Source organism: Lontra canadensis, unplaced genomic scaffold, assembly GCF_010015895.1.
Source record: "Lontra canadensis isolate GAN:19392208 unplaced genomic scaffold, GSC_riverotter_1.0 scaffold93, whole genome shotgun sequence".
Lineage (NCBI taxonomy): Eukaryota > Metazoa > Chordata > Mammalia > Carnivora > Mustelidae > Lontra > Lontra canadensis.
In genome coordinates, this window is record NW_022631087.1 from 4,072,801 (window position 1) to 4,093,533 (window position 20,733).

Below are 20,733 nucleotides of genomic sequence, written 5' to 3' on the forward strand. Positions count from 1 at the left end.
CTCAAGGCTTACTGTGGGGATAAAATAATATTATGCATGTAAAGCTATTATGTTGGCAGATAATCAATTCTTATTAATGAGAGTTATTATTATTCTTAAAGGAGGGATTTTTTTGTTTAATCCTCATAATTCAAGTATGTTTCTAGGGTATCCCCTGATGTAGGCAACTTATTGCCCATGTAGCCTGGATTGTAGAGGTGCCTTTTGATCTGTACGCAGAGAATTCTCCTGGCCTCTTGAAAATTCTTCTTGGGTTTCACCATTCTGTGGATGAACCACCCAACAGGCTTGCCTTCAAGTGCCAGGAGCTCCAAAGTTTCATTAAATTTTCATCCCAACACTTCAGCCACTCCATTCCAGGGTAACACATGTCAAAAAATGCACCTCATCTAAAACACTAGAGCTCTAACACTTCACTCCCCAAACCCAGCCTTTTATTATCCTTTCAAAACATGTGGATGAAGTCTCTTATTCTCACTGGGAAAATATCCTAACCTTCTAATTCCCAGTTCACTCTGCTATCAAATACCTCCGGGTCTTTTCTTTTTTTTTTTAATTTTGGTCCAGTTTAGATTTCAAAATCCATCCCTGTAACCACATTTTTGAATCACTGATGTTGGTTTTTAACTCACGTCGTGGATAGGTATGGTTTTGGGTCCAAGGGAAGAGCACTGCATTAAAAGCTAAAAGAAGTAGACTCTGGAATCAGTTCTCCTTCCGATTAGCAGCCTTCTGCCCCATCCTTTGGTAATGCCTTATTCATATAAGAAAACAGGTGCCGTTTAGACAGCATGGGATTCTTGAGGACACAGTCAAATGAGGTACATGAAAGCACTTCCTTCTTTATCAAGGGGAATGAACTACAAACAAAGAGCCCACGGCCATAAAAATGGAAGGGATCAACGTTCAGGATGGGGAAAAGGTGGGTGGATCAGGGGACACTTCCTTGCCTTAAATGTGTGTAAGCGTCTGAGCCCAGGCCCATTATAGCTCCTGAGGGGGCACAACAGGTACGGAGATCCGACACACCTGTTGTATTCCGGAGCCCACAGAGAAGAGTAGGCAGAGGAGACAGACAGACGTGAGCACAGTCAAGGAAGGCAACAACGTGAAAACCATGTACTACACAGAAACGTCACAAGATATATTTAAGTGTCAGCTAGATTCCAAGCCCTGCCGTTTGGGATACGGTTGAAGGACCGGAGAGGAGCGGAGGGCTTAGTGGATCTGCTGGTCTGTAAACACCGGGTTGACTCACCCTGCAGCCCCAAGGCATAGAACCCATGCATTTCCAGGAGCCACTTCTGACTGGGTCTTGTTCTAAGAGCTGGGCATAGAGATAAAAGTTATAGGTCTTGCCCTCCTGCTCTCACAGTCTAGTGGGGAAGGCACATAAGTGAATAGACAATGATATACACACTTGCATTTGGTCTTTATTAATGCTCAGGACCAATGGGGGAATCAAAAAAGATAAAAGATTTCAGCACAGCACAAGGCGAATATTTCTAATAGAGTTTCTAAATATGGAACAAGGTCCTTTGGGAGGTAATGGTCTCTTATCTCTGAAAGTATTCAAAAGTGGAAAATTAATGACCATTTATATAGAATATTATAGAAGAAAGTGGAAGGTTATGCCAAATGAATGCCAAGTTCCTTCCTAATTAAGATTCTATGATTCTCAAAAGGAGACAGGGCCCATTCATTAGGACACTCCATTATACAAAGAAATACTTCCCCGTGTATAAAGTGAATTGTACAACTGACACAGGAAAGATCCTTTTCTAATGCAGATTACAATTTTCTGTTGGTTGCTTACCATTTTCCATGTGTGATATTTAAAAGCCAATGGCCAGCCTTCGAAATACATTTTTAGATGCATTTCACTCATCCATGCCCATTCTATGATCTCACCCTTGTTATCCAAGAGAGAAGGGCCTGTGGCAAAGGACAGAGGTGCATTGCTGGTGTTAGAGAACCAGCCCTCAGAGTCACAAACCACATGCATAATCCAGGGCCCAAGAAAAACAATAAAGGGCGGGAAAATAGTAACTTTCCCAGACCTGGACATAATATTTAACCCCAGCCAGCCTTCCTATATTACCTGGGACCCAAAAAAAGAGAGAAGGAATAAGAGCGAAGATTTAAGAGGTTAATCATAGCCATTTTTACACCTAGGAAAAGAGAAAGAACAAACACAGAATTTGTGAGTGCCTACTGTATACCAACACTGTGTGCTTTCCATTATGACACCTCATTTCCAGTATTTAATCTTCACCAGTAAAGACGGGCTAGAAGTAACAATTTTAAAAAGACAACTGAGTGATGTGCGTTACTCTCACTACTACGTATTATTAGTAAAGACGCACAAGACTATTCCAAAGGTCACACATACTTCACGTCGCTCCTCACTCTTCTGCCGGGCGTCTTAGAGCAGATCGTGTCCTCTGTGAGACACGTCTTGGGACTCCTCTCCTGCCTCTGCAGCCCACGCCTAATGAACCTGCTGCTTCTGCCCCACTGGGGGCATTTGGTGACTGCACGTGAAATTCACCAACTGTCAAGTGTGAGGCCTTTGAACTAGAGCCCAGGCCCCACAATCAAAACACCCAGGCTCAGTTCCGGGAAGAGGACTGTGTTGGAAAGGATCACATATGAGATGATCCTGGAAAATTCTCAACCTCCCCTTGGCCTCCTCTGTGCAAAGATATTTTTTATTTTGAAGATTTCATTTACTTATTTGAGAGAGAGAGAGAATGAGAGAGAGCATAAGAGGGGAGAAGGTCAGAGGGAGAAGTAGACTCCCCATGGAGCTGGGAGCCCGATGCAGGACTCGATCCCAGGACTCCGGGATCATGACCTGAGCAGAAGGCAGTTGCCCAACGAACTGAGCCACTCAGGCACCCTGTCCAAAGGTATTTTTATGGGGCTTCTTTCAGACCCTGAAACCCTATGACTTCCTGTTTGCATCAGTCTCTCCTAACTGAAAATGTCCACCATTTAGGAAGCACATCCCCCTGGGAAACAGGATAGGCTGCTACCTTTATCCAGCCCCCTCATGAGAGGAACAATGGAAGTATGTCTCCCAAAGGACAGCAGGGTGCGGAAGGGCGGCGTGTATCTAAAGAAAGCGTCTGCAATACTCCACAGAGACCAGCTCAAAGGCAACGGAGCAGGAGTGGGAAGCCAATTTTTAGAGTCAGCCACTAATATTTTCTGTAGCCATAGCCCTGAATCTCACTTCATAACCTTTCTGATGCTGGTAATGAGAAGCATCAGGTCTGAGAGAAAAGCAGATAAATTAGGACACCCTAGCTGGATAGGGGAATCCTGAAACAGCCCCTGCCCCAGCCATCTCCCGTTACAAGCTTTAAATCAGCCTCACCCCAGCTGACGGCTCGGGGGTGACTTTCTAGGCCCACTGGGGCAACATCAAAAGCTGGCTGGGATGCAGGGTCTAGTCTGAAAACGGACAGGGTGGGTATTGCTGATTCGAGGCAGACCGTCCAGAGAGTGCCTGTTTCGTTTGGAAGACAACCGTCGGGTGGACGTGATGGGCCGTCCCAAACCTCAGCAGCGTTGAGTACAGCGTCCTTTTATCTACAGCAGGAAGCTCTACCCACAGTGGGCCTTGAACGAAGGGTCATGCTTAACGCATTTGTTCTTCAGCAACGACCAAGAAAGAAAACCACCACCGAGGGTTTAGAGGATCCTGGTCTAGACGCAATTGCGGTGTCCCAGCCTAAAAGCAGGCCATAGGGGCGCCTGGGTGGCTCAGTCAGTTGGACGTCTGACTCTCGGTTTTGGCTCAGGCCATGATCTTGGGGTCCTGGGACTGAGCCCTGCATCAGGCTCCATGCTCAGTGGGGAGCCTGCTGGAGATTATTTCTCTCCCTCTGCCCCTCCCCCTGCTCATGCCCGCATGCTCTCTCCAATCAATAAATAAATCTTTAGGAAAAAAAAAATTGGAAAAGCAGGCCACAGTGAGGGAAATCTAACATACAAGAGCCCGGATTATGAAGTCGGGTAGTTCTGGGTTTTGATTCTGGCTTTGCCACATACGAGGTATATACATGATTTAGGATTAACTAACCTCCCCAAGCCTCAGGCTCCGTATCTGCAGCGTGGGGATAACAGTAGCACCTGCCCCACAGAGCCACGAGCATTCTAGAAAAGCAGCACATAAAACCCAGGAAGCAAGGTGCTCTATAAATAACCCACATTACACTGCAGCTTTGGGGTCCAGAGGCCCGGAAAGCAGGAATTCTGAGTTCAAGCCCAGCTCAACAGGGGCCGTCTGGTCCCACAGTGGCTGTAGCCTGGGCCTCTCTCCTTCCCTCCAGATCAGCTCCACCTCCCTGTGGCTCCTGAGTTACGCAATCCCGTATCTCACAGCCTTTCGCTGGGAGAGGGAAAAGTTAAATGGAAGCCTTTGCATTTTGTGCTGCCTGATCTTAGGCAAATACCTTTCAACTCCATGCGTCAATTTATAAATTATCTATGAGACGGAGGTAATAGAACTTCTCAGCCCATCCCAGAGGGCTGTCGTCGGGGGGGGGAGGAACAGCATGCCGCCGTCTACAAAGCTCCCCATGAAAAGAAGTCTCCCCCCTGCTCCTGCTTCCCTCCCCCCTGCTGACAGAAGCTACACGTCTTCAGTAGAGTTTGGGGCACAAAGACCCTCTTCGTCCTGGTAGCCTGTAGATATGGGGACTTGGAGGCCAGAAACGAATGGGCCCTGCAAACGTCAGGAAGACCAATGAGCCTTTCACAGGCCGCGAAGACCAGCTAGCTGAGGATCGCTATTTGCAAATCTACACTAATTGGTCATTACCGAGAGAGGCACACCAGTCCGCTGCGGACTTCCCATGGCTCATTTTTAATCATGCACCAATCCCTCATAAACTTCCTCGCCCCTCTCAGCCCATTCTCCAGCACTAACAGATACAACAGGGGGCCCCCAGGCGTGTTTCTGAGAAATGCCATTTCCAACAGCCGTACAAAGTGATTTCTCGGTGCCCAATGGGGGGAGGCCCTCGTGTGTGTCTGCCGCCGGTACCATCGGACACGCTTCCTGAACGCAACCACAGAACCCAGCACGAGCCCTTTCCTCTCCTGTTCTTCCTCCTTTGCTAACGTCAGCGAATGGATGGTGTTCTGATGCGTTCACGGAAAGACACTCACCTGTCCCAGGGCTGCTCCTGGGACTTTCCACGGGGTAGCACAGATGGAGCTGCCTTATTTATGCCCCTGCAGGGTCACTGGTAGACAGCTCGCTGGCTGGCTGCCTGTGCCCCAAGGCACAACGGGCCTCAGGAACGTGGTGAGGCTTGACAGTGACCAAGAAACCCCTTCCTAATGGCTTTATTATTACTCTTAGGGACCAGCTCTGAGTTTATCGTTGATCATCATTTTGCAAATATTTTCATAGGCCAGGCATCACACTAGGCATTAAAGATACAACGGTGATAAAAAGCAGACCTCTCTCTGCCCTTCTGGAGCCGATGATCTAGGGAAGGGAAGGACATGTACCAGCGTATTCCACAAAGGCATGAAAGATCACACCCAGCGTTGAGGTCACTGAGGAAAGGTGCGTGATCCTAGGAGAACATACAACAAAGGATCCCCTACGAGATAACGAATGCACAGAAGGTTTCTCAGAGTAAATGTGGCTTAAGCAAAAGAACATGGAATTACCTAGCAATGGGGAAGAGGAGGCCAACTGGGGATCAGAGTTTAAGAGACCAGCAGCCCCTGGCACTGGGGAGGAAGGGGCAGAGTAGGGGGGCGGGTCAGAGCGGAGGAGACATCTAGTGTGTGAGCAACGGCACATTCAGGCAAAAGATGAAGCCGAGGGAGGCAGGAGCCAGAAAGCGCAAGAAAATGCCACTCAGGGCCGTGGTCTCTAACAGGAGCAGGGGAAACCACGGAGGGGTTTTATGCACGGGAAAGGGGGATGGCAGGGCGGGGCATGCTTTTGGGGAAGCCAATGCATGCTGCTGACAGGGAATCCATCTGGGGGATGAATGAGCAGAGCGGAAAAGACTCATTTGGACAAAAACTGTTGAGGAGAGGTCACAAACGCTTAGAGAGGGATGGGGATGGGTGAGCTGGAGGGCAGTTGGGACGTGGGATGGACGGACGTGGGGGGAGGAAGTCTCGGTTCTGGAGTGCTGCTCAGTAGGAAGATGGCAGGGATACAACCAGGAGAGGCTCTGGCTGGGGCAGCTGGGCAGATCGTGGTTTGGAGTTTGTGCAGCTGGATTCTGTATCAGTCATCACTGCTGTGACCGTCAAGTATGGCAACATCGTGTTTACAAAATGCTTTCCTACTCATTGTCCTTACAGGATTCTGACGAGAGTCTCAAGGGACACAGGATGGCATGATACGGGTGTTTCATTGGTAGGGAAATGAGATGCAGGTGTTCGGGACCTTGAAGAGGGTGGTCAGTAGCAAAGGTCACATTGGAGGATGGGAGAGGCACCTGGGTGGCTCAGTGGGTTAAAGCCTCTGCCTTCGGCTCAGGTCATTATCCCAGGGTCCTGGGATCGAGCCCCACATCGGGCTCTCTGCTCAGCGGGGACCCTGCTTCCCCTTCTCTCTGTCTCTCTACCTGCTTGTGATCTCTTTCTCTGTCAAATAAATAAATAAAATTAAAAAAAAAAAAAAAAGAGGATGGGACCCTGGAGACCATATCCTTTAGAACACATCTGATTATATTTTTTCTTATTTTTTTAAGCCATGAAATCTCCCATTTGAATGGATAAAAGTCTAGGACATAAAATAACGAACAGCTGGTCTTCCTGGATGAAAGTGGGCATGCGAGAGTCTGAGCACCCATCCCTCTGCCCCCGGTGCCGGGCAATACCTCAAGGGAAGACCCAGGGTTCCCTGGAGCAGATTATAGCCCTGGGTGCCTTACTCCTTCAGTCTCCCACTGTCCGTGGATTTCAAGAGCGTTTTTTAAAAGACTGACGATGGACTGATTGATTGATTAGAGAGAGAGAGAGAGAGAGAAAGAATGCGTGCACACAAGCAGGGGTAGAGGGAGAAGCAGGCTCCCCACTGAGCAGGGAGCCTAATTACGGGGCTCGATCCCAGGACCCTGAGATCACAACCTGAGCTGAAGGCAGACGCTTCACCAACTGAGCCACCCAAGGCGCCCTAAGAGCATTTTAATCCCATGTTGCCTTGGCTACAAAGGGGAGTGGGGCATTTTAAAGACCTGCTGCCTTTCAGATGCTGCTGGGCCTTCACCGGAGTTACTCAGTTTAGTCCCTGCCTTGGTGGCTGTCACCATGTCACCCAAGGAACACATGTTGGAGTGAAGGCTCAGAGCCCAGATCAGATGGCTCCTCAATGGCAAGCCAGGAAGTGAACTTGGGGTTCTGCTGAACCACTTCTGTGTTTTCTTAAAAAAGGAGAGGCTGCAGGCGTGCAAGGGGCAGGACACAGGATTGCCCAAAAAAGGAGAGTGAGGAAGGAGGCAGAGGGGTCCCACGTGCCGGGCACTGCGCCTCCCCCTCCCGTTGCTTTTCCCCACTGTGTTGGCGCTGAGACCCTGGGAGACAGAGAGGCTTGCTTTCACCTTAATTAGTGTAGCAATTTGCTAAATTTTGTTTTTCCCTTTTAAGAGTGTTAATCAATTTTAGCTCAGAATAGATTGGAATGGCACACAAATTACCACGACAATCCCCAAATGCTAAATTCTGAACATCTCGATCAACCTCAGAGTCTGAAATATGGGAAAATCAGAAACTCCGGCCGGCATCTCTGTGATCTATTTAAAATGTTATGGCTCTGAAATGAAAAGATAATGGCTTTATGAGATTTGGAACAAGCAATTTGCTAGAATCAGCCTCATGCCTAGGTGTTTAGTCCTTCCCAAGGTGATTGGAGATACACCATCAACATATTTCTGCAAAGTTACATGTTCCTCTAACAACAGCCATTTGTTAAATCCATAAGCATTACAGGGGACCAACAGTGCACCAGCAATCAGAAGAGTGAGATGTGCTCCCTGCCCCCTCTCCCATTAAAAAAGGTTCTAAACTAAAGCAGTAGGCAGACAGAGATCTCCTCTTTCCTGGAGAGGTCAGGGAGGTTCTCAGAGGAAGTGCAATGCAGCAGAGTCCTTGAATAGGAGTGACGACAAAGTAGGTGGAAGGGTGTGTTAGCTAGAAGGAACAGCATAAGCAAAGCCTCAAACAGAGGAGAGAGCGAGCAGAGACCAGAGGTGATTTTCTAGGGCTCAGTAACAGAATGACTTTCCAGGAAGGACCCAGATGAGACGGGAAGAGTCAAGAACCAGAAGCAGGACTTCTTGAGACTGTGATCTCAACCCTGATCCAGGCAATGTGGCACTACAGATAGATTTTAGGCGAGGAAATGGCATGATCAAATGAGTCTCATTAGGTGAAACCTTGTACTCCAAAACAATGTTTAGTATTTACTCAGTATAATCTTTTAAAGCACATTCACATATATCCTCTCACTCTGCCTGCTCATTATCCCATGAGGTTGGTATTATAATAATCTGTTTACTGATGAGAAAAAAGATACAACAAAGGTGTAGATTAACTACTTTGTATCTTAAGATGTAAATGAAAATACAACAAATTAAAACCCAGGCCCCTCTGACTCTGAATTCAGCACTGAGCTCCCTGGGTAGCAGAGCCACTGCAGACCTCTTTCAGATGTATACCAGGCCAATGGCCTCCCCCTCTAAAGAAAGCCTTGGTGGCCAGAACCGTCCAGACCAGCATGCATTCTGTCCTGAGGAAGTGGCCCCTTGGATACCTTCCAGAGTAACATCAGATCTGGGAGGCAAACAGCCTGGCCATTCCCAGCTGAAAGCTGAGATTGCTGCCACTTCCAGGCTACAGGACCACAGCCAAGAAAAGCGTCCAGCTCAAGGAGCTCGGGGAGGCAACCTCGCTGCCCGTACCTTGAGCTCATCTGCATTGTAGAAGTCCACACGCACGGCAGGCACCATCCAGGTCTGGAAGAGCGTCGCCAGGATCTGCTCTGCGATGGAATCGGCAATGAGGTGGAAATGCAGGGGGTTCCGCCTGTGAGAAGTGGGGGGAAGAGGAGTCAGGAGGGATAAGCAGGGAGTTCCAGCTGCAAACCCACATTCTTACCAATTTGTAACACGTGGTCAGTTTCTAAGAGCACCTGTGAAAGGACGTCAGGCACATTACCAACCCAATGCTTGCTGGTAACCAGGATGCCAGAACCAAAAAGGAGAGCAGGCATCTCATCCCACCGGAGGATTTCAGACAGGGTCAAATTGTTGGTAATACTCCATTCAAGCCAACCACCGAACCTGTTACTAGCATATTTGTGTCTCTAAAAACCTTCAACAGAGCCTATGAAACAACGTGGCCAACCCTTTATTTCTATCACCTACACGTTTGGGCATTAGTTTCAGGAGCACATGGACAGAGAATTAAGTCTTCAGACCAGCTGAACGCGACAGACAAGATACTTCTCCTACAGCATGGTACTGAGTTCTGTTTTCTACTTATTCTTCTCCAAAGAAACCCAGGCACCCAAGATGGCATCACTGGGGACCCCCCATCACTGCACACCAGCTTGCCCTCACTTTGAATATTCCTACAGCTTTTATTTGTTCACCTCAACCAGCCGTTACTGGGGGAAGCACCCAACGTACCAGGCAGCATTACACCAGGGCAAAGCTTCTGGAATCGAATGGAAATGGACCCAAATCCCAGTTGTGGCGTTTATTAGTGGGGATTTGGGACATGTCATTTCTCCCTCCCACTGCTGCTGCTTCATTCTGCAAAATGTTGAGAAAAATCTCTTTATCAGGCTACCGTGTCAATTCGATAAGTTTAATATATAATGCCTATCAAAAATGAACACAGGACCATAAACAGCAGATATGCCTTCTTCTATGATATATACTACCGAGCCAGCAGAAATAACAGCATCAGCTGTAATATCACAAATGAGTGTCTTTGGGAAATCTAGAGATGCAAATGACCTGGTTCTCATGACCTTAGGGAGCTCATGCTCGTCAGAGGGACAGAGGACCCACGTGCGATATAAACACATAATTTTATGTTATCAACATAATGTTGATAACAATCACAACACAACACAATGCTCTTTGGGAGTAAAGAAAAAATAGGGGGTTAATTCTGACTGGGTCAGGAGGACGTGGAGGAGCTGGGGAAGCTGTGTCTTAAAAGATACAGGAATTTGATAGGAAGCAAAGGGAAAGGGGACACAATGCAAGGAGAGTAATAGGAGACTACAGCCTGAGCCCAGGGCGTGCTGGGAGCGTGTGGGGAGAAGTGGTTAGCTGGGACTCTAGGGTCAGAGCAGAGGAGGAGGAGAGGAGAGAGGGCAGAAAGCAGCAAACACCCAAGTAAACAGTCCTGACTTCATCAGCGAGGCGTGGGGAGCAACGTGGCTCACCTCTTAGCTTTTAGCCTCCTAAGTCTCTACCCAGCCCTGTTCTAGAGACACAGACCCTCTTTCGGCTTTCCACGCCCACTCTTCACCTGAGACTTCGCATCTTCAACTTGCTCTGTCAGTGACCTTGCATTTGCTCATTTGGTAAGGACTTACTGAGCACCTACTACTTGCTGGGAGATGAGCAGGATGCCGGGAACAAGCTAAGATAACCACTGCTGCCCTTACAAATCATGACCTGCCCCCCACCCCCCTTCACACTCTGCAGCCGGCATCCATCTCTTATTCAGCTCTTAGTTCTGAGATCTGCCATCATTTTTCCCTAGAGTCCTTCCCTGACTACCCATGCCTGGCTCAGGGGTCCTTCCTAACAGAGGGTCATCGAAGCACCATGGACCCACCCGTCGGTTTTGATCGCTTGTTGTCCTGTCTAGATCCACACTTAACTGTGAGCTCAGGGAGGTCAAGGACCCCACCAGTCATGCTCCAGGGTATCACCTCGTAATCCAGCCCTGTGCCTAGAATGTTGGAGGAGTTCGATAAAAGGACTGAACGGATGGATGAGGGATGGACAGCGGACAGATCAGGGGAACAGAGGCGCACACATCATGTGGAAGATGAGACTCGCGGAATGTGAAATGAAGATCTGATCTAAGGCCATGTCGGAGGAAGAACAACCTAGAGGGATTTCAGGAAAAGAGATCTTAGATAAGGGGCAAAATGAAGCAGAAGAAGCAGAAGGGGACACTGCGGCTCCTGGGTTGGTGGTGATGTCTCTAGGACAGGGGAGGCGAGAGGAAAAGCAGCACGATGGAGGAAGATGAGGGGTTTGGGATTGGAAGCACCAAGTTTAAGGTGAGGGTGGCAAAGCCAGGCGGAGCTGAGTGGATGAGTCTAGACCTGAAGGCAATCAGCATCCAAGGCTAACCCGCCATACACATGACAGGTGCTCAAGGGTGAGAAACAGGATAAATAAATAGAAGACACAGTCAGGACTGCAGAATTTCTCCATGGGACCCAATGCCTGAACACTGCAAATTCCCCCATTAAGCTATCTCTATTCAAGGGAAGGGGCATAGGTTCCTTGGAAGCCCTATTAGAAGCCTCCCTGTAAGAAGCTACCGGTTGGGGGCGCCTGGGTGGCTCCGTGGGTTAAAGCCTCTGCCTTCGGCTCAGGTCATGATCCCAGGGTCCTGGGATCGAGCCCCGCATCGGGCACTCTGCTCAGCAGGGAGCCTGCCTCCCTTCCTCTCTCTCTGCCTGCCTCTCTGCCCACTTGTGATCTCTGTCTGTCAAATAAATAAATAAAATCTTTAAAAAAAAAAAAAAAAGAAGCAGCTACCGGTTGGCCTGAGTAACAATTAGTGGTCATGTACTAATCAGCCAGTGACTTACCTGAAGGGTTAGTGAAAGGCAGCTGGTCAGAGTCCCTGGCCTCTGGTGCTGGAACTGACACCACCAAGCCTCCCAACCCCCACAGGAGCCACAGTGGAGACTTACGCATGGAGAATGGACCAAGGAAAGCCTTTATAACTGCCAATCTGCATTTCTATCCATAACGGAGGAATGCATAATTTTAGACACAGAGTGACAATACCAAACCGACCCAAGCTACGTATATTTGTTCCAACATGATCACGCTGTCCACCTGTCTCCGTCTTCCTGTGTGCGGGCTCTCCAGAGGATACTCACCGCCCAGCATAGAGCCCACATGGTTCCTGTTCCTTCTTCAGACTTCCCTTTTCAAGTTAGCTCCTCCCAGACACCTTCTTTGAGCTCATCCAGGCCCCCTTTTCCTGCTAACTTGGCATCTCCGATGAAAAACATGAATATAGCCTTTCTTTTCTTTCTTTCTTTCTCTCTCTTTTAAAGTAGGCTCCACACCCAGCCTGGAGCTCAGAGTGGGGCTTGAACTCACAACCTGAGCTGAGATCGACAGTCCAACACTGAGCTACCCAGGCGCCCCCACACGTGCCTACCATTTGTAGCATGACACCATGACACGCTTTCAAACATGCAGCTCCTTGTCTCTACTGTGAGGTCTTTGAGGACAGAAACCATGTTCTCACCTCCATCCCTGGTGCCCAGAAGAGAGCCTGGCATGTAACAGGTGCTCAAGAAACACTTGTGCAACAGGAAAAGGAGGCCAAAGCCCCTCCTTCTAGGCCCCCATTAACGTCACCGTTCTCTGCCTCAGTGGGGCAGAGCAGGGGTTCGCTGCTTCAGAACGTCTGGGCCGGAGCCCTGGCTGCGTAACTACTAACCGAGTGACCACGAGCAGCTCAATCATCTTCCGAACCCTCAATTTATTGATCTTCAGATCAGGAACATTAACAGGAGGTAAACAGTACTGCACGGTAAGGATCCCGTGATACAACATGAAGTGCCTGGTGTGTAAGATTTTAATGTATGGGATCCACCGGTGTGGTCTGAACGTCAGCGTCCTGCCCCCCTCAGATTCATAGGTCAAATCCTAACCCTTCAGGTGATGGTATCAGGAAGTGGGGCCTTTGGGAGGTGATTAGATCGTGAGGGTGGAAGCCTCCTGAAAGGGATCGGTATCCTTAGAAAAGAGGCTCTGGGGAGCTCCTGCCCTCCCTCCATCATAGAAGGACACAGAGAGAAGCTGGCAGTCTGTAACCAGAAAGCAGTCCCCGCTCTCCCCCCACCATCAGACCATGCTGATGTCATGATCCCGGACTTCCCAATTTCCAGAACTGTGAGGAATAGGTTTCTGTGGTCTGTGAGGCCCCCCAGTTGAGGTATTTTGTTATAGCAGCCCAAGCAGACCAGGATAATCATTGTCAGTGCTAACTTAGGAAACTTATTTTCTCGACTGCTTTGCATTACGCTTCAAATGAAGTAATTTCAATTAGTTCCTCCATCCATAAGCAAAAAAAAAAAAAAAATGAGTTGAATGAAGAAACATACAACAAAGAGCTATGAAGCAGTAAGTACATGAAAGGCATAAGAGGGGTTTAGGTGACGCAGGAGCTGGCACTCTCCTCTCTCTGTGCAGCTATCAATATGGCAGAAACACGGAGAGAATGCAAATAACTACACAAACACTGGAACACGGGTGTGCCCTAACACTGGGCCACCTCACGTGACTGAAAAGTTTGGGAATGGCACACCTCCTGTAGAGCCATCTAAATAGACTGATATGGACAGTAAGTAAAGGGTACCCCTAGAGTTGGATGGTGAGCAACCTGCACAACTATACAGGACGGCTCTGCAAGGACATGCACAAAGTTACAGGGGTGCAAGAGGTGACTTCTCGACAGTGCAGAGTCTAGGATGTCTGCACAGACTACGTGGCAATTAAACTAGAACCTTGGATAAGAGGAGATGGGAGGATGGAGGAAGGCATCGTGCAGGATATGACGGAAGAAGGGAAGGAACAGAGGCAGGAAAGTACACAGCATGTCTAAGAAGAACGGCAGTGTTCTTTGGGTGGATCATACAGAAACATTTATTGGACACCTACTGCATGCCAGGAATCAGGAGAATAAAAAGAAAAAGTCAAAGTCCTAACAGCAGGCAGGGCCAGAGTAAGTGACTTCTTTAGATGCATGACTTTCATTATCTAAGAAAAAGAGAGCCAGATAAGATTTGGATGCTGAGCAGGAAGGAGATCAAAGTTGTAATTTGGGACGTTCATCTAACTACAGAGCAGAAGATAGACCAGCATGGAAAGAGGAAAAGGCCCATGGAGGAGGATGCTGCCAGCATGTGTATGAGGCTTTCCCATGCTCTGGTCTATTTCAAGCATCTCCCCAGAATGGAGTATCCAGAGAGATGCTTAGCTCATCTCTAGGGAAAAACTAGCTGTTTGCTTTGTCAAAGGAGTCCGTGTGCCTCATCAGAAGAATAGGAAATCGCTCGATCAGCGGACACACCAGACCCCTGGCGCAGGGGACCACTGAGACCCTGCCACTTCATGGACAGTCTCAACAACCACTGCAGCTTGATCTCACTGCCGTGAGGCAGAATGCCCAGAACAGCTCTGCTAACCTCCACTTTGGGCACCATCATGAGAATGTGGGTCCTGTCAACTGCCCCTCTCGGACCCACAACAAAAGCTCCGGAAAATACTGCCCAGACTACTTTGCTTCCAGTTTCTGTGTAAACCAGAATGTCCACCTCATGTTTTGATCTAGAAATCCAACCACCAATGGGATGGTCGTAGCCTGATGCCCACGGGCCACTGAGAATCAAGATGGCCTACTTACAACTCTTCTAACCCCAGGTTGACTAAGAATTTGTGGGGTTGGTTAGTAACCTGTCTCTCCTCAAGAATGTAAACGCCATGGGGACTGACATTGGTCTGTCATCTGCTGGTGTAGCCCAGCCCCCAAAACCACCCCAGGCATAATAAATAGGGGCCCTGAACACATGTCCGTCCTCCCGAATTCCCTGCCAAGGTTAAGGGCACACCGTTTGTCCAGCCTCACAAGCTCGAAATAGGAGCACAACCAGGGCTCCCTCCCCACCCATCTCCCACACAGCTAATTAATGCCATGCCCTGAGAAGCTGCTTAGTCCGGTGAGTACAAACAGGTCTCTGAAGCCAAACTGCCTGGCTGCTGCTTCTCTTGGTTTGTCACGAACTAACGACATGACATTGGGCAAGCATGTTAGTTCTGGAGTCTCAGTTTCAGAATCTGTAAAATGGGTTGTTACAATCAGATTGAGTTAAAATGTATGAAGCACTTGGAACGGTGACCCACAAGGAATATGGACTTAATAAATGTTAGCACAATGAGTGTATCTGCTCTCCGGTGAGATCTCATGAATACATTCACCCCTTCTCCCCCTTGTCTCCGAGCTGGCTTCCGCCAACAGATCCTCTGTCCTGTGAGCCCTGAACTCCCTCCAAAATGATCACACGATCCCCTGCTCAATGTACGATGGGTAAAGTCCAGCCTCCTTCATGGAGCTAACAGGATCTTTGATAATCTCATCTTGTCCACCTCTCCAAACTCATGTCTTCCTCCTCCCTCCTCCACCCAACCTGCACTCCAACGTTCTCTTCTCCAGACCTGCATGTGACCAAACTCCTCTCCTTCCTGAGGAATAAAGAGCCACTTCCTCAGGGAGGCCCTCCATGGCCACTCCATGCAAAGTGCCCTCCCCATGGCTCCCCCACGGTGCTGCCCTGTTTGGTTCTTCTTAGCACTTCTTAGTATTAGAAATCTCTATAATTCATCTGAAGGTCTATCTCCTGCCCGCTCCTAGAATGTGACCTGTGTAGGGCAGAGATTCTCTACTTTGACAACGCACCTGCCATCTTGTTTTCTCTCTCTACAACCCCAGTGCTTGGCCAGTGCCTAACCATGGGTGCAATGTCAGAGATTAATCAAGTTTTCCTGCAGGCTTGTGTGCGTGCTGTCTCTCTCTGGAGCATGACCACCTTAACATTGCCTTTCTAACTGTGTCCAGTCTTCCCTGGTCATTTTAGACACCATGGCGCTGAGGAAGCCATTGCACTGGGTCACATGCCCTTCCTTGTGCCTCCCACAGATTTCCAGGCTCAAAACATAGGTGAATGCTATCGTCTACTGACAATTCACATCTCTGTTCCCTGCTAGATGGAGTCTTGGCACTGGAATCGTGTTTTGTGAATAAACTTATCCCCAGATTTTCACTAGTCCCTTGTAGATATAACCACCCAGTAATTATTTATTGAAAGAATAAATAAACAGACAAGTTAATAATTATAAAGGAGATCCCAATATCCTGTCTAACACAGTTACCCAGTATTACGAGTAAAGGCACTTTGGTAAAATGTGGGAGTAAAACTTTTAGCGTTGGGTTGGGCGATGGTCTCTTAGGCACAAAGCCCAAAGCACAAACCACAAAAGAAAATATAAACTGGTTTTCATAAAAATTAAAAACATTTATGTTTCAAAGGTACCATCAAGAAAACAGAAAAGATAACCTCAGAATCGGAGAAAATATTTGCAAGGGATTTATCTAAGGGAACTGTAACCTTAATACATAAAGATCTTTTACATCTCAAACAATAAAAAGACAAGTAAGCTAATTAAAAACTGGGCAAAGGTGGGGTGCCTGGGTGGCTCAGTCAGTTAAGCATCCGACTTTTGGCCTCGGCTCACGTCATGATCTCACAGATCGTGAAATCGAGCCCCACATTGGGCTCCGCATTCAGCGGAGTCTACTTGATGGTTCTCTTCCCCCACTTGCACAGCTCTTACTCTAAAATTAACAAATCTTAAAAAAAAAAAACTAAGCAAAGGATTTGAATAGCCATTTCTCAAAGAGGATATACAGACGGCCAGTAAGTACAAGAAAAGATGATCAGCAACATCAGGCATGAGGAAAGGCCAATCAGAACCACAAAGGAGCACTTCACAGCCACTGAAGTGGCTAAACTAAGACGACAACAAGTGTTGGTGAGGACGCGGGGAGACTGGAGCCCTCACTTGCTACTTGTGCAATTGAAAGATGGTATAGCCGCTTTTGGAAACTGGTCCTGGGGGTTTCTTCCAAAATTGAGCGTAAAAAAAGTCACCACTGTTGAGCTCCTCGGGAGTCCCATTCCTAGTCGGACAGCAAAGCTGGCTCCCAAACCTTCACAGGAGCATTATCCGTAACTGCCAAGAAATGGAAACAACCCCAGTGACCACCACATGATGAGTGGATAAACAAAACGCAGTCAAGCCAGGCGCTGGAGTATTACCGGTGACACGAATAAATGAAACACTGCCACCTGCCATGAAGCAGATGGACCTTGAAAACATGGCGCCCAGCGAAAGAAGTCATCACGAAAGACTAAATTGTATAAGACTCCATTATATGAAATGTCTTGAATAATCAAATCTACAGGAACAGAAAGATGAGGGAGGTTGCCAGAGGATGGAAGAAGGGGGAAACGGGGAGCGACTCCTCACGGATACAATGGGATTCTTTGTGAGGTGATGAAAACGGTCTAATATCAGGGAGCAGTGAGGGTTGGGCAAGTCTGCAAATACTAAAAACCAACAGACTGTACACATTTGAAGAGTGAATGTTACAGAATGTGAATTAAATTCCAATGCTCACTCATTTGCCTGAGCTGGGAAGTGGCCCGTGAGTTTGGGGGACAGAAGAGACCCGGTCTGCTCAGGGGTTTCTGGGCTCTGTTGCTTGGGGAGCTGCGCTGTACAGCGAATGGTCCACCATGTTGGGAAGGCCGGCAACCGTCAAGGCTGGCCTCTACTGGAAGGGAAACCCAACTAATAAGGACAAAAAAGAGCCTGACTGTGCCCACATGTGAAAGGACAACCTACCGGGCCCGCATTTGAGAAAACATCCTATAGCTCAGAACTCAGAACTAACTGCAAGGTTATTTCATCCTCCATGTGTGACTTCTGAGTTTTCTTTTTAAAGTCACTTCCTCACTCAGGAAGGTAAGAATGATTTTTAATGATTCCAAAATCAGCCAAAGGCCAAGAGCCTCCCACCTATTCTCTTTTGTTCACAGGGAGATTAGCAGGCGAGAGACAGATGTTACGGACATACTTACACCAACTGAACTGCACCAGGGGAGGGATAAGAACATCTTCAGAATTTCTTCTTGTTCACGAAAAAAAAAAAAAGATAATTTTCTCGATACAGGATTTGATGTTATTTAATTTTATTTCTGTACAACACCTAAAATAGTCTTTTATACCAGTCACCAATTATATGCATTTTGGGAGCGCAGCTTTAAGCCCATGAGAAAAGGCTTCTATGTGAACCGGCCAGCACACCTTCATATACAACAGGTCCCACGTAGCCTGCCGGGGTCTGAACAATACAGACATTAAGTCTGGTCTATATTCAGACCAGATCACACTTTGACAACAAAGAGAGAAGCAAGTGCGTGTTTTATCTTCGGCAGAGCCTGCAGACTTTGCTCATAATGAGCGATGCTCCTGCTGCCTCTGGTTTCCTTAACTGCTCCCCTGTTCCAGGTTGGGATGCAATAAATATGGTAATACAGAGAGCAAAGATGATTAAACCCCAGCTTTTTCCCTGCTTTTCCTTTCTTATCTCGTCAGGAATGTGCCACAGCCCCTACAGGACAATCCAGGGTCTGCTTTTATTAAAATATACAGGGACATCTGAGCTGAAATAATCCTTAATTATTAAGTTTACAATGGAACTGCAATTTTAGAAAAAGAAAGAGGTTGTGACAGCACCTCCAATGCTCAGTGAATCTGTTACACTTAGAGATTTAATAGAAGTCACTGCAGAAAAACACAGCGGCCAGAAGGAGGGTTTTTCGGTGTGAGCTCTTGGTTTGAGGGAGGACAAGTGGCACTGATAATGTGGGAAGATTCAAGGACAAGTGAGTATCACAGCAGAAAAGCTTTCCATGGGGGAAGAACAGAGCAACTTTCAAAACTCAATCAATCAATCAATCAAAAGGCCTCCAGACTTTGACAGAGACAAGGTTAGAATCCCAGGAGTATCAAGGACTCCCCTATGACCTTGAACAAGCTATTGAACCTCTGTGAGCCTCAGTTTCCTCATCCATTTGTGGGGATAAGGGCATGTACTGTACCAGACTGGGATGAAGATCAAACACGATGGCCTACGGGATGCTGGTATCTGAACTACACAGACCAGCTGTCTTTGGTTTTATGTACCTGCAGGACCAAATCGCATAGATGTCCTCCTTACCTGTTCAAAGACATCACATGCCTACGGCACCTTCTCTTTTCCCTAACTTTACTGAGGTGTAACTGCCAAAAACTGTATAAATTTAAGGTACACATTAAATATATTATAAACATTTAAGGGGGTATATCTATATATGTCTACACTGTGAAATAATCACCACAACCAAACTAATGAACTTACCCACCTCACAGTCACAAATTCCTTTACTCCATACTTTTTTCCTAAGTCCTCCTAGAACGTTAATGTCCAAGCCTTTATTTTATTTAAAGTAGGCTCCATACCCTGTGTGGAGCCCAGTGCAGGGTTTGAACTCATGACCCGGAGATCAAGATCAGACCTAAGATCAAGACCAGAGGTGAGATCAAGAGTCGGAGGCTCAACCGACCAAGCCAACCAGGCGCCCCCCTCCCAAGCCTTTAAAACCACTATTTACTTCATGCTCAGCACCTCAAAAATACATGCTTTGATGGAGGGATGAAGGGATGACGACAGAAATCCCAGTAAAGATAACAATTCTCTACATGGTCACCCAAAACGATGATTCAAAATAGAAAGAATAATAATACTCAAAATAGTGACTTTAAAAAAAAAAGATTTTATTTATTTATTTGACAGACAGAGATCACAAGTAGGCAGAGGGGGGGCAGGCTCCCTGCTGAGCAGAGAGCCTGACGCGGGGCTCGATCCCAGGACCCCGAGATCATGACCTGAGCCGAAGGCAGAGGCTTAACCCACTGAGCCACCTAGGCGCCCAAAATAGTAACTTTTTTTACAATGGAGAGCTCAGACTCTGAAGTTAGACTGGGTACAAAGCCAGCTCTAGCATCCTCTCTGCAACCCTGAGCTACGACTTAATCTATGGATTCTCAGCTTCATTGTCTGTAAAATGGGGATAATTATAGTTTTCACCTCATGGAGTCACAGAAGCATGAAATGCATTAATATCTGAAAAACATTAGAATAGACAGCTAGGTTCGTATTTGTTCAATACACAAAACAGAGAAATGTCTCACACAGATTATCTCTGATGACAGTCCAGCAGGGCTCTAAGAGAGGTTAGGGGACAAACCAAAGCTCTAGAAAGTACAGAGACGTCACTAGGGTCACCCAACTCACAGATGGTAAGACCAGAATCAGAGCCTACTTCTGTTTGTCTGTTTTATTCAAATCCTAGGTTCTTCCCATCACAATCTAGAAACTGCTTCTTCAATAAGTTGAAGGCTGAATAAGCAATAACACAATTAGAGGCAAATGCTAGGCACAAATACGCTGTTTTATCGTCCGTGTTCTTCAGGGGCAAAAGTGAAGTTTAAAAAAACAATCAAAAAACCCAGCTGCTTGATGTGCAAAGTAAGGGAAGTCACCCAGCTTCCTCCTGCCAACAGGGCTGCGGAGTGTGAGAATAAGGAGATCATCCTCGCAAACAAATATTAAATTTTTACAAGCTGGCCCACCTTCCTGCCCAGGAGGTAAACACCTAGCTGCTAAGTAATTTTATTTTTTCCTCTGTTCACTAAAAAAGCTCAGTTTCCTTGAAGAGGAACTATGCTTCCCAGTTGATTTGCAATTGGGAGTTGGAGTTATACCCCACCAATTTTTCTTTAAACATCCTTCCATCTAGGG

At 47.4% G+C, this 20,733-nt stretch overlaps 1 protein-coding gene across 1 annotated transcript in view; it reads right to left on the minus strand.

Moving 5' to 3' along the window:
- Positions 1 to 20,733, minus strand: part of LARGE1 (LARGE xylosyl- and glucuronyltransferase 1) — a 520,460-nt gene that overhangs the window by 250,701 nt on the left and 249,026 nt on the right. Inside the window, exon 5 of the mRNA XM_032836533.1 lies at positions 8,946 to 9,069. Within this exon, the coding sequence (XP_032692424.1) occupies positions 8,946 to 9,069 (124 nt within the window). The remainder of the gene's footprint in view (positions 1 to 8,945; positions 9,070 to 20,733) is intronic.